This window comes from Schistocerca americana, chromosome 1 (genome assembly GCF_021461395.2).
Source record: "Schistocerca americana isolate TAMUIC-IGC-003095 chromosome 1, iqSchAmer2.1, whole genome shotgun sequence".
Classification (NCBI taxonomy): Eukaryota; Metazoa; Arthropoda; class Insecta; order Orthoptera; family Acrididae; genus Schistocerca; species Schistocerca americana.
The window spans coordinates 639,161,561-639,176,484 of record NC_060119.1 but is presented as its reverse complement, the minus strand read 5'-3'; the positions used below and the strand labels follow the sequence as shown (position 1 = coordinate 639,176,484).

Sequence of the window (14,924 nt, the reverse complement as noted above, 5' to 3'; positions counted from 1 at the left end):
TATCGCAAAATGTGACAGATTTTACGGAGTTTGTTATTCTTTTAGTGGACATGGGATTACCTTTTAGCGACACTTTTATCCACTCGGACGTTGTTTCACTATCTTGCATCACCTCACTAGCATTTTGCATATCCTTATTGCAGGCATCACTCTTTGCCTTTAAATATGTCTGCTTGTGTCTGTATATGTGTGGATGGATATGTGTGTGTGTGTGCGAGTGTATACCTGTCATTTTTCCCCATAAGGTAAGTCTTTCCGCTCCCGGGATTGGAACCCACATCCTTTCATCTTTCCCTCTCCTTCCCTCTTTCCTGACGAAGCAACCATTGGTTGCAAAAGCTTGAAATTTTGTGTGTGTGTTTGTGTGGTTTTTTTTTTTTTTATTGTGCCTATCTACCAGCACTTTCTCGTTTGGTAAGTCATGGAATCTTTGTTTTTTTAATATAAATATCCAAATACGTATCTTTGGTATAAATTGTCTTTGGACATGGACATGCTTCATTATGGCATGTAATTAAACTTGATTATAAGTTGTAATAGAAGTTGGACAAATTTTAAACAGACTAGTCAAAATTATAACTGCTGGAAGTTTTTGAGAATGAGGAGTGATATTTTGTGAAAATTTTGGTTGTGAAACAATTGTTAATTTTACAAGTGTTTAAATGAAGGTTAACATAATAAACTGTCAAGTTATCAAAGAGAAAACAGTGTTTCAGTCATAAAAAATAAAAAAACTCAAGCCTGAGTAATTGAATCAAATGTTTCATTCTACCACCCCTACCATCACATATCTATATTATTGATAAAAAAAGTAGTTTTCACTTCAAGTGCAACACAGACTTTATTTCCAAGCTTATGGTAGCTGGTGAAGTTACATGGTACAACATACAGCCTGCTGACATTTTCCTACTTTCTAGACTTCAAAGCTCCCATAGATACCTTGCAGGACTTTCACTCCTGAAAGAAAGGATAAATTCTGGCCAAGAATGGCAAAGGTTCTAGATCACACCACAGTCTGGCACATGGTTTTAATCTATCAGGAATTCCTCTACACTACACATATTGCTGAAGAGTGAAAGCTTCATTCTGCCTATCTGCTTCTTGATTTAAAGTATTTTAAAACAAAAATCTCATGATTAAAGGTATTCAAGTTTAAATTCGAAGGCAATTCTGCAAGCTGCACAATGAAATCTCATGAAAGGTAAACAGATATTTGTCACCTAAAAGACACAGGTATGGCCTAAGTGAATATGTATTTTTACATTCACACTTGTCAATGCACTGAAGATGAAGATAAAACAAAGCATACCTGTAACAGCTTCAACAGCACCTGACTGCAAAAATATTACTTACTTTTGCCATTGCATCCTTGTTTCTATCACGAGGGAACTTTCTGTTTGTTACAAACTGAATGTCATTAGATTGTAACAAATCCTGTAAGTGGGATATATATTCAGTGTACTTTTGGCCATCCTCAGTCAATGCAGCAACTCTTGTCCAATTCAGTCTCTTAAATAAGCTCAGATATACATCACTGTAAAATAAATGATAATAATAATAATAATAATAATAATAATAATAATAATAATACATCAACACAAATTACATCAATGTAATAATCTATCTGGAATATAATATGTGTGCATGATGACAAGTATATTTTCAACAAATAGAAAGGATGCTGTGCAACAAACAGACCTGTAGAAATTATGCAATGTACTTAACTTTCACACAAAGTGACCTAAAAAGATCTTTCCAAACCCCTCTCAACATGTTCCTCCCTTTTTCCACTTCACACCTGTTACATTTGACTGAAACAAAAACCTGCCTAGGCAACTGCTTACGCCTTTATTCAAAGCCAACAGTAATTTCGTACATGTTTGTGTGTGGGGTGGGGACAGGGAAAGGAAGGAGGTCACAAGGATAAGGGGGAGGGGGTTGCTTGCATGTATGTTCCTAAGCTATAATAATAGACTTCATCTATAAGCTAAGCAATTTAATGTCCTTGTTCTTTTTTGTGCCTCTCTGCTACTCAGTACCTCTTCTGTTTTTGGTAATAGCACTCTGCCATCTCATATATACCTTATTTTATCTGCTAGCTCACATGGCTTTAAAGACAATCAAACATTCAAATCACAAGTGCAGGTATCTGCCCTGGTAATAGCAGACTTTCAATCTTCAACAGATCTAAGTTAACAGAAAAATGTACTATTATCTAGGAAACTTATTTTGAAATATTTTCTTGCATTACCAAATGATTATCCCCCCAAATGACCAATGATAGTTTGAAGATCTTGGAGCTACTTTACACCCTAAATTTTGAAATAAACACATTGGGCACTTGGTAAACATTCCTTCATTATTGTCACATTCTATAAGTTGTCAGTATTTCTGTGTTAAATTCAGTAATATCTGTCCATAATATTGGTATGTCACATCCTGTAATACTGTAATTCTAGTCACTGTCTGTGTTTGCAACACACAAATACATGCCAGGACGAGTGCCTGCCTGCCACTTCGCCCAGGAACAAGGCAGTGGACCAGTGTGATCACAGCCATAAAATCCCTAAAGGCTTCTGGCATTATTAAATATAAAATGCTATGTGCAACTCAAGTACCAACTTTTACTTTTTATCCTGTGCTATATGTTCTCACTGTCATCTTTACAGTACTAATTAGAATCTTAAAATAATAATATTTTCTCATGTGGACTGCCCACTTCTTGTGTCCCCCCCCAAATACAAATCACCTAACTGCACATTCAACTCAAATGTAATGTATTCAAAATATAAGCAATTAGGTATTAATGGGACGTCTGTATTTAACAAATCTAGTGGCTCTGCAGCTGTGTACTGTACTTTCAACCTCAACCAGGACCACAGCAACATGAGATATTACTAATAGTAACATACAGTATATCTTCAGTAATAATTTCTTAGTAATAAAACAACATAGCGATTTGCCAGTCATTGCTGTAAACAGTAAGTTATTAGTAATAAGAGATAAAGATAAAATGTTAGTTATAACAGAAGATATTAAATTCCCAGTAGTAACTAATTATTGTAAACTCACAGTGGTTGCAGATAATAGTGGCTTCTCAGCACTACAAGATGGTTGTAATTTCTTAGTAGTAACTGAATATAGCAAATTCTCAGTAGTAAAAGGTAATGGTAAACTCCAGTATAACAGAATCTGCTAAATGTTCCTCAGTAGTAACAAATGACAGTAAGTTCTCAGAAGGAACAAATGGTAACAACATGTTGTGGTATATGAATCTATTAACTGACCAGTGTTAATAGAATAAAGTGGCTTATAATCTATAAAACTGTCATTGTAATCAGTTTCACCACTACCAGAGTGTACCATAACTGCTTGCAGTTCCATCTGTTATGGTTCCTTTCATTTCTAATTCCTGTCACAGTTTCTACATTCTTATCTGTAGCACATTCTAAAGTACTTCCAATATCTAGTATTTGGTTTTTATTTACTGGAACACCCTGTACTGAACAAATAGTTGGTTGGTTGGTTTGGGGAAGAGACCAAACAGCGAGGTCATCAGTCTCATCGGATTAGGGAAGGACGGGGAAGGAAGTCAGCCGTGCCCTTTCAGAAGAACCATCCCGGCATTTGCCTGGAGCGATTTAGGGAAATCACGGAAAACCTAAATCAGGATGGCCAGACGCGGGATTGAACCGTCGTCCTCCCGAATGCGAGTCCAGCGTGCTAACCACTGCGCCACCTCGCTCGGTCACTGAACAAATAGTATCAGAAAGTTCAACATTGTTGTCAGTCTTTTCTTCCACTAAATCAAAACTATCATTGAACTGCTAAAACAAAACAAAAAATAGTTTTTCTGCTGTTTCTATTCTGCTATTGAAGTGAGAACCTACCTCAACTATTGTTTTATCCATGTGAGAAAATCTGTTATCTATTTTGAAAAATTTTTCGTCTACCTGAGCAACTTTGTAGTTCATTTCTGCTTTTATGTCTGTTAGCTAATTTAAAATTTCCTCTCTTAATTCTGTTGATTACTGTGTAGTCATCTGTCCAATAGTTCCTACAGCAATATTCCCATCTTTAAGAGACATTGTACTAATCTACTAATTAATATTAATGTAAAGAATCACAACTGATGTTGTAAAATGTTACTAATAATAGATTATTAAGTTTTTGTTTGCTTGTTTCTTTCATTTATGAATTAAATTCAATCAATTAGTTTTCTTTCTAAGTTTGAGCAGTGTTTGACAAACTGACTTTGTAACTGGATATTCAGATAACCACTTCAATCTATCAACTGACAAAATCAATTGCGATTAAGAAATCACTTCACAGTGCATCATATTTTCAAGTACTTCTACATCTATAAATACACTCCTCAAACCACCTTGCTGCGTGTGGTAGAGGGTAATTTGTATAATATTGTCACTTCCCCTCTTTCCTGTTTCAGTTGTGAATAATTCACAGAAAGAACAATTGGCAGTAAGCCTCTGCGTGGGCTCAAATCTCTCACATTTATGGTATGTATCCCACACCGATGAGCAATGCTAAGTAGCTGAAACCACCAAGTTTTAACACAGTGTACGCAGTTGGGATATCTTATACAAAGAGCTGACTGCATCTACTCATCTGTCAATGTCTTTCACCCCAATGCTGCTTCTCTTCTGCATTGCCAGTTCACCTCTGGCTGCTGTTGCTGTTTGCTGACTGGTCGCCGGCTTGTTGTTCATTATGTGCTTGCTACATGAAGACTGCTCTCTACACCAACTCACCGCTCCATGCAGAAGTTGCTGACAGTAAAATGCTGGATGTCAACTGGCATTAATTTAGTAAAGCAAGTCTACTGCATACTCTGCTGCTGCCTTCTACAAATAATCTTGTCACAGATTTAGTTTGTGTTCCAAGAAATTGTAGTGCAAGATAATTTTCAGTATTTGAAAGAAATAAACTGCATTGTCTGTACAATACTTTTTATTGAAAGTCATGAACAGTTTTGTGTCATTAGAAGATGCATCCTCAGATGATAAAGATTCTTTTTACTAGGTCATTGTCAAAAGGTAACTGCCTTGCCTGCTGCCGTTCAACCACCTTCCTGCTTGTGTCGCAGTTCTGCTACCCCCTTCATTTTAAATAAGGACTGCTGCTTTTAGTGTGCTATTTGTTTAAAACATGCTGTGAATGCTGGGGAGTGGCTCCAAGGCAGTTATCTTTTGGTGATGATCCAGTAAAAAGAATCTTTATCACCTGAGGATGTATCTTTTAGTGCCACGGAACTTGTCTTCTAGTGCCATGGAACTGGTTGTGGCTTTGAATAAAAAATATTCTACAGCCAATGCAGATTATTTCTTTCAATATGTGGAAGTTTGTCTGTGGTTGCCTTCAATTTAAAATTACATACTTCAGTATTTGCTTTTCACATGCAATTTTCGATTAAATGTTCCATGAAGTTGTAATGCTTAAGAATCTTCAGTATTTGCTTTTGATGTGTAATTTTTTATTAAATTCTTGTTAAAAATGCATTAAAACTGCTTCATTGTATTTAAAATCTTCTTTATGGCTGCTATTTTATGCCTAAAGTTGTTTGATAATGTGCGATGGTGAATTTGTCTTCTTGTTGATCTACTTGACAACAGCTTATTGATTAATTTTATCAACATAATTTTGCTTCTGTTTCTTCTCTGCAGATATTAATAAGCATATAAAATCATTTTAAATTCAAATACACCAAACTTAATAACTTACTGATGCAATAAGCAAACATTTATAGCACTTTCAACTATTGTTCGCTCTTCTGTGGTGTAAATTTTATATATATGTAAACCACACCATATAATCACAGTTTTTCAGTATTAATGTCAGTCTTTTTAATTCACTTCAGGTATGATATAAAGTCTAGCCTTTTATTGAGTTTTTCACTTGAAGTTATCACAAAGTACTTAGTTGGTTTTATTTCATGCATTGCCTATCCAAGTTCACTGTACTGAATTGCTCACATACAAAATAACATTGTTTGCTCTCCTTCCACAAGTAATAAAATAATCTTCAATCTTTATAAACCAATTTGTGATGAAATTGCTCTTCAGTAAGTCTCACAGCAGAACTGGAGTAACTTCTTCCTCCTTAGTCTTCAAATCTAACTACTTCACCGTAGATTTGTATTTCTCTCCTTGGCCACCACATGACAGGATATGTACTGATCAAAAATGAAGTAAAAATCTTCTTAGTAAGTTTTGTCTTGTATTTTAAATTTCAAGTCAAACTTATTTCTTTCCAGATTTGCATCTTACTCCAGGATCACCACTTGGGAGGATATATGACAATGAAAACTCAGTAAACACTTCACACAAAAATGTAGTAAATTCTTGTTGCAAAATTGATTTTAATTAGTGTTCTTGATGGCAAAATCATAAGAAATAATCTTGAAGTATATTTAGTTTATAATATTATTTGTTTAACTCTTCTTCTAAAGTTTTGAGATTATCTTCAAATTGTTTGAACATTTTTTACATGATAATGTTCAATACGTTGTCTGTGTGGAAGCAGCCTTAATGCTAAACTAAAGTAAAATTTTTCTATTATTTGCAAGAATATACTCTCCACTGATAATTTACAGCATCTCTTATTATGAGGAACCCGTTATAAAGTCTATGAGGAGTTGGAAGTGCCATGTCATACTTACTGTGATGTAAAGGCATCTTCTGGCAACATCCAACTGCCTCATGCTTCCCAAGGGGTACCTCAAATGTATAGTAACACAACCCAAACAAATACTTGTATCAACACATAATACTAAATGAATAAAAATAGAAAACGCAAGGGGGCACTGTACAATTGCATAAATTTCAACACAAACAGCAAAGTACTCATTTACATACTATGAAATCCAGATAACTTCATGTGTCTACCTCTTGAAGGAAAAATCCTGAATTTAGCTAAGCAAAAATTCTGGACCCTCACAAGTCACATTGGGAATGGTGGTCAACTAGACTATTATTTTTGATATGTAAGACTTAAGTCTAGTGAGATTTCTGCAGAATGGATCCAAAAGTGAAGAAGATTCAGTTAAATCTCAAAGAACATGAAAGGCTTGCCCGGTATAATACAAGAAAAGATATTTGGGGCACTATCACACACAGTTATGAGTAAATTCTACATAGAAGCATGTAGCACTCCCGTTTGCTCTGGAGATAGCATGATACATCATGTCATGGACTCCTCAAGACAATGATAGTACTGGAGGTGCATCCACATCTGTGACTGCTCAATTGCCATCCACAGATCATGGGTACTGGTCAGAGCTGTGTCCAAGGCATGCCTATTTTGCTTGATGGTATTCAAAATGTGCTCATTAGTGTACAACTTTCATGTTTATGAAGTGTTCCTCAGACCATCTTGTCAGAAATCTGTGGTGATGGGGTGATGCAGTGTCACATGTCACAGGTCACATGTGAGATGCTCTAAAATGAATAAACAGATTTACATGTTAGGTCCCTAGGTCTCTACTGACAGTGGGTGATAGACCTATCTGAGGCCCAGTTTCATTCTGTATAACATTACCCACGGTAGGGTGCTGTTGACAAGCACATAAACAAGACTAAATTTGTGGCTGAACTTTGAGCCTAATCACATTATACGCTGATCTGTTCCATTCATTGTGTGACAGGAGTGTTTTGTCTCCACAGCAGTAGCTGAATCTAATTCATTTACTAACAATAGTATGTAGGCTGTCTGAAATCCTAAATTTACAAAGATGATATAACATCCTAAACTGAGTACCAATAGCCAGAAATGGATATTTACTTTTTCACTGACATAAACAAGTTATACATTATAGCAACAACTTAAGCTCACTGCAACTTTACAGAGTTGCAATTGACAGTCTCAGTGCATACTAATGTACCTTCACTCATGACATATGCGATTTCGGAGAGCACATGCTCATACAACTCACAGGCCCACTTATAGGGGCCAGCTGGGTCAGCCCCCTGGTGTGCTCTGGTGAGCTGCCAAAGAAATAACATTATTTAAGAAATTGCAAATGTGTGTTCGGTCTATTCATTACATTGTATTACTGTTGTCCACTCTATGTGTTCAGTGCTATGCATGCACAACCCGTATCTTATGTGTTTCTCTATAAAGTACTACGTTCGGCACATTGTGTTTGTTCTTGCTATAACAAACTTGGTGATGAGTGAGAAATATGTTTTCTCCACATGGTCAGTGGCAGTGCTAAGTCACCTGATAAACATCTCAATGGAAGAAACACTCTATCTCATTCCCAACAGCAAGCTTTTGTGGAACAACAGCAGTCTCTCTCCACAGTTTGCAATCAAGTGGTGTCTGTGTGTTCACGGCAGGTTACGCACCCATCAGTGTGCCATCGCCCTTCCTGGCTTATGATGAACCAGCTGAAGGTTGGGACTCCTATGAATCACAGGTTTTTCATGTTGGTGATGCAAACCTGTGCAGGGCTTTCTTTCTTTCCTGGCTTCCACCATGCATGTATCAGTTATTGTGCCAACTTGTACCTTTGCAAGAATTGGCCAGCTTATCATTTGATGAACTGTGCAAGCTTCTCTCAACCTATTATTGTGACAGAATGCATGTGACTGTGACGTGTGTAGAATTTTACCATTGTCAGAAATTCCCAAACCAATCTTACAACGCCTGGACTGCAGAATTACATGGGTTGAGCCATAATTGTGAGTTTTTCACCAGTAACCATCACAAATCCTATGCTCAACACATGGTACGTGATGTTGTTATTCATGTGGCCCTGGATAACAAAGTCCATGAAAAAACACTTCAGTGTGAGAATGTGACCCTTACAGATGTGATAATATCACACAGTCCTTTGAAGTGTCACAGACTGCAGGTGAACAGATTGCTGCATGGTGGGGAGATATCAGAAGTTGCTCACCACTGTTAGGCAGCATGAGGGGGAAGCTGTTGCAGCAGTACAGCCTTCAACTCAGCATCACATGGGGCAGTGTCAGTTATGGTCACAGAAGCAATAGGCCATGTCGCAGCAACAGCCACATGCCCCCCTTATGTCTTACTCATACTCTTTCACCCAACATGATCATGGTGCATGCCATAAGCATTGGGTGGTTTGTGTTGAAAGAAAGGCCACAGTACATCAGTGTGGAACTGTCCTCTTCAAACCTGATGGGCACAGTGGTACCAATGGACATAAACTGTATCTCTACAATGGCTTTTTCCCTGAACAAATTATTTATTGACTTGCATGTTTCAAATAAACCGCTAAAAAAACAAGTGGACACAGGAACTGAAGTGACTTTAATAAACGCACAAATGTATGTAGGCTTGGGCTTCCCTCACCTAACACAGGTTTCATGGAAGTTGGTTAGCTACAATAAACAGCAGAATCCAACACTAGGTCAGTTCTCCACTCCCATCCCTAACAAATCTGTTGTTTGCCCTCCCACTTTCCTTGTGTGGATCATTCCCATATGACAGACCTGTTCAGGTTAGATGCATTTAACATTTTTGGTTTCTCCATTCCCGACGAGATAAATTCCTGTTTGGGTTAGATGCATTTAATGCTTTCGGTTTCTCTATTGCCAATAAGATGAATTTAGAGTCAGATTAAGTTCCATGTGAGCAACTGTAGTCCCTCTGCTCTGAGTTTTCACCTCTGTTTTGCCCTGCACTTGGTTAAGCTAGGGTTTCAGGCCCACATTACCATGAAAGAGTCCACCCACCTTCATTTCTTTTGGGTGCAACAGGTGCCTGTCACGTTGTGCTACTCTGTCAAAGCTGAATTACACCATTTGATGTCATGTGATGTCATTTGGCCTATTTCTTCCAGTGAATGGATTCTTACACCAAAGACCACTTTAGCAATCTCTGATCGTAATTTTATGTTTTGCAGTCGGCGGGTCTCAAGTGCAATCTTGCCTAATCTCAATTTTTTCAGTCGTCATTTGAGTATCTACATTTTCAGGTTCCTCACGCAGAGGTCAAGCTGTTGCATCATCATGTTGATGCAATTGTGGCTTTGCTGTAGCTGACCTCCATTAAGGAACTGCAAGCATTTCTAAGTAAAGTTGCATATTACCCAAGTTTTTGCTGAATGCATCCATTGTTTCTCAGCCATTGCATGGGCTTTTGTGTAAAACTGTGCAACTATTCTGGTCCTCAGCATTTGCTTTGCTTAAATCTAAGCTTCAATCTGTACTATGTCTGGCCCACTTTCCAGCTGGGTCAGCATCTTGTGTTGGCTACAGATGCCTCCCAGCATAGTCTTGGTGTGATTTTGGTGCACAAATACATGTACAGGTCTGAAGAATCCATTGCTTATGCTTGTAAGACTTTTACTCCCACGCCATAGCAGTATCCTCAGATTAAAAAGGAGTCTTTAGTGATTGGATTAGCTGTTAATAAATTTCATGTCTTCTTGTATAGTTCTAAATTCCTTTTAATCATGGACCACAAGCCATTGGTTGTTCTTTTTAACCCTTTGGCTTCCATGCCAAACAAGGCACTGCACTATTTGCTGTGGTGGGCTCTCTTCCTCTCCCGTTATCATTATCAGATCCATTACCAGTCGACAGTGCAACACACCAATGGCAATGACATATCTCACCTTCTGATCAGACCAGACAAGGTGTTCAATCAGAATGAGTCGCTTTGTTTCTATTTAGATACTGAGAACGAGAATACAGTCAATGGTTTTCCCATCACTAGTGGCACACTAGCATCGGCCATCACCATAGATACTGTACTTAGTCAGATCTGCTCTTTTGTGCAGTACAGTTGGCTGGAAAAACCTCCTGACCATGGCTCGGATTCCTTGTGTAATTACTTCTTCCTACAGCATCACCTTTCTGTATTTGATGGACTTCTCCTGTCAGCTACAGAAGACACTCCTCCCCAGCTTTTATTCCTGCTTCCTTACATCATAATGTACAGCAGCTTCTGCATGGCAATCATTGGAGGACCTCTCGCACCAAAGCTTTGGCCTGCCAGCATATGTAATGGCCGAGCATAGATGGGGATATTATGCAGCTTATCACCACTTGCATTTAATGTGTTCAGCAACAGGCACTCTGCAGGCACCTTTTCCCCTGGCTGATGATGTGGAACCTGGGTCAGTATCTACTTGTCGATTTTGCTGGAACTTGCTAAACCAGTATTGGCTCATTGTAGTGGCATGTTGTCCATCTGTGTCTGTGGCGGCCATTGTCTCAGCTCTGTCTAACATTTTTGCAACTACGGGACTTCCGTATACTGTGGTTACCGATAACAGCACCCACTTTATTTCTGGAAAAATTTGCATCTTTTTGTCAGGCTAGTGGTATTTGCCACCTCACTGCTCCCTCATTTCACCCTCAATCTAATCATGAGGCTAAATTCATGGTTCAGACATTTAAAACTCAGATGCAGAAGTATATATGTGCAGGTCCCCTAAAGCTGCTTTAGACCATTTTTTGAGTTCCTACTGTTTCATTCAAGTGGAGACAAGAGCCAGCTGGGAACTGCTATGTGGATGCCAACTATGAACTCTCCTTCACCTGCTGCATCTGACACCATACCAGCTGATGTTGCCAGCTCTATGATGGTTCTGGCTGGGTGTGTCTGTCAGGGCTTGTGACTTCAGCTGCCAAATGAACTGCCATTACTGAGCATCACCAGGGCTGGCACCTGTGTATCATCTGCACTCCTGACAGGCAGACATCCCTTCACTTCAACCAGCTGTGGCTGTGCATGGTGAGGTGTGTTCTCAAGGGCCCACTGCCTCCCCTGTCCCCACCACAGCTGATGCCTATTCTTGTGTCACAGATGGTCCAGTGGGTTGCTGCCTGTGAGATTGCTGTCTGAGGTTCCTGCCTTCACCTCCCACTCCTCAACTGCTGCTGTTGCCAGTGCAGCCCCCACTGCACCTGATGCTGCAGGTGCCGTGATCTCTGTTGCTGGATGCTGTGTGCCATTGTCTCCAACGCCCCTGCTGATGCTTCCAGCACTGACCGCTGACCTCGACAAGGACCTTACTATGGAGATGCTATCCCAGCCCTGCTCTACAGCCTTTCAAGAGAGGAGGAACAGCACACCAATCTGGTCTCTCATCACTTCTGCCCCTACTCACTGGTGCCTGCCCGCTACGTGCCGCAGAAGCCGCTGTCATTGGGTGATGACACAGATGTCAGCCCTGCTATTGGTATTTGCTGTGGCTCGTAATCTCAGTGACTTCTGAAACCAATGCTTTTTTTGGTAGAGTCTGCACAGAATACTGTGGCCAGTAGATGCACAGTTAGCAGGGCAGGGGAGAGCAATAGGGGTGGGGGATGTGGCAGATGCTGTAGGGGAAAAGCCGAGTGCTGGAGGGGAAGTGCCATTCTAAACTGAAGCCTACACTAACATTTTATTGTAAATATTTCACGAAGCCCCCTCACACCCACACTTGCATGGTGACCATTCAAAAAATCTGTCACCTCTGCTTTAGTTAGTCAACCATTTGTAACTTTCAGAGAAGCATCATGAGTTGTGAATTATGAGTAAAACCTACACATTTCTCTTGCTGTCATGTTAAAATTTGCTTCTTTTGCCAAAACACAGTGGAGTTCACAAAGTGTCACCTCACTAGCAGGTTGGCAGAAGCACTTGTGAGAGTAATCTGAAACAGTGGTTTATTTAAGTTTATTATGTGAGGACCTGAGGAAAAGTAAGGTCAGTCGCTTATGAAAAACCACATCCTTAGCACAGAATTAACATGTCATGTCTTCACTTATGTTGTTCCATACCCCACAGCATTTCTCATTTCACCAGCTATCGATGGCCTTAAAAATTACATTCTTTCATTGAAAAAGTCTGTAGTTAGTGGAATAACATGGTAGTTGCTGAAGTTTTCCATAATAGCCACATGGAAAAATACTCTCCTCTTTGTATGCTATCATTTTCCTAAATCTCGTTTTGATATCTCCAGCTGTTTATGAAATATGAGGAACAAACATTTTGGATATTTCACTCTGGCTTTATCACTGGTACGGCAAATCGCAAATGAGTGCGTTAAATCAAACTGATTTTCTCAATATTGATGACAGAGAGAGACCTCCACTCAAGTCTAAAGAAAAATTTGATATATCAGCTAAATTTCATATGCAGAAACATATTATGTAATATGCATCAAATCCAAAATCATGGTGCCCCTCATTTTGAACTTTTTCAAATTTTGCGTAGTGTGTTACTTCCATGTAAACATCACAATAACTATCACCATTAATGAAATGTTGGGTTCATCATCATGAACCTGACAAATAAAGCTATAAGTACTGAATTCCCCCTCCCCTCCCCCCCCCCCCCCCCCCCCCCCCCCCACTGTCCGACGAAAGGTAGCAAAATACTACTGTTGCTCCCCCCCTCTGAACAAACAGACGAACTCACTTAATGGTTTGGACAAAAACTGGTCACTGTGCATTGGCCACCATATCCTGCATAGACTCTATCAGTACTTTTTTGTTCAGTGCTTTTTTCTATAACATGCATTTTTCTGTGCCTCATGTGTTTGTGCATGTATGTATGTGGTTTCCCCATCCCTTAGAAGGATGAGCGATGTACCTTCACTCATGATGCATGTGATTTCAGAGAGCGCATGTCCATACAGTTCACAGGTTTTCTTATAGAGGCCTGGGTCAGCCCTCTGGCAGGCCCCAGTGAATTGCTAAAGAAACAGCATTATTTAAGCAATTGAAAATGATTGTTTGGCCTGTTGTTTATGCTGTATTACTGTTTCCAGTCAATTTGTTCAGTGCTATGTGTAACCTGTATTTTACATATTGCTCTACAAAATACTATGCTCCATAAATCGTGTTTGTTCTTGCTATAACACATGTGTTATAACACAATCAATTGATGGAAATGACTCTGGGTTCATAATCATTTGGAATCATTGGCAGTTTTATAAGATGGATGTTGCTCAATTAGTACTCTCCACACTGAATTTTCCAAAGTGTGCAAGTAATGAGCCAGCAGATTGGTGCTTAATGATGAATCATCTTAGGCACAATCTGCCACCATCTCCTCAAATTCTACTGTGTGTGCAGTTCTTTGATGATAACTTCTCTGTAGACAGAAGGCCCTGACTTCTCACATGTTTCTATCCATATCATTAGATTTCTTCCAGTTTCTTAGAATGGTGAATATATTGCAATTTTTCCCTATACATTTGTTTGGCATTACAGGTGCTACAACTTGCTGCACCATACATTAAATGAAAATCAGCTAATTTTTGTTTGAGTAAAGCTCCATCATCCACAACCAATCATGAACTGTGAACAATGATAAAGTCAATCCTAGATATATTACAGAGGGTTATGAATTGTATTTCAAGGTATTGCTGCCAATGTTGGTGCAGCAAGAGACACTCATACATATAAGTAAAAGCCAGTTATGGGGATGTTCTACAAAAACATCCAGCATTATATCCAAGTAGGTTATGAGAGTGAATGATTTTATCATGAACTATTTTCTATGTCAAGCAATGGAAAATCCAGGATGGAATGTAACAATATTATGAGCAGGAAAGGTGCTACTCACCATATAGCAGAGATGGTGAGTCACAGATAGGCACAACAAAAAGATTCTCACAATTATAGCTTTTGGTCATTAACGCCTACATCAACAATACATACACATATGCACATGCACACACACTCATACAAATACAGCTCGCTCCACAACTGCAGTCTCAGGCCAAAACTGCAGTTGTGCATGTGAGTTGCATTTGCATGAGTGTGTGTGCGTGTGCATATGTGTGTCTATTGTTAACATAGGTCTCAATGGCCAAAAGCTATAATTGTGAGAGTCTCTTTGTTGTGACTGTCTGTGCCTCAGCATCTCTACTGTATGGTGAATAACAACTTTTTCTTCTCATAATATTGTTACTGTTTTCCATGTGATATTCCAGT

The 14,924-nt window shown here is 39.0% G+C and overlaps 1 protein-coding gene across 1 annotated transcript in view; it reads right to left on the bottom strand.

Annotated features, from left to right (window-relative positions):
- The window catches only part of LOC124607652, a 653,970-nt gene that overhangs the window by 42,320 nt on the left and 596,726 nt on the right, over positions 1-14,924 (bottom strand). Inside the window, exon 17 of the mRNA XM_047139922.1 lies at positions 1,354-1,534. Within this exon, the coding sequence (XP_046995878.1) occupies positions 1,354-1,534 (181 nt within the window). The remainder of the gene's footprint in view (positions 1-1,353; positions 1,535-14,924) is intronic.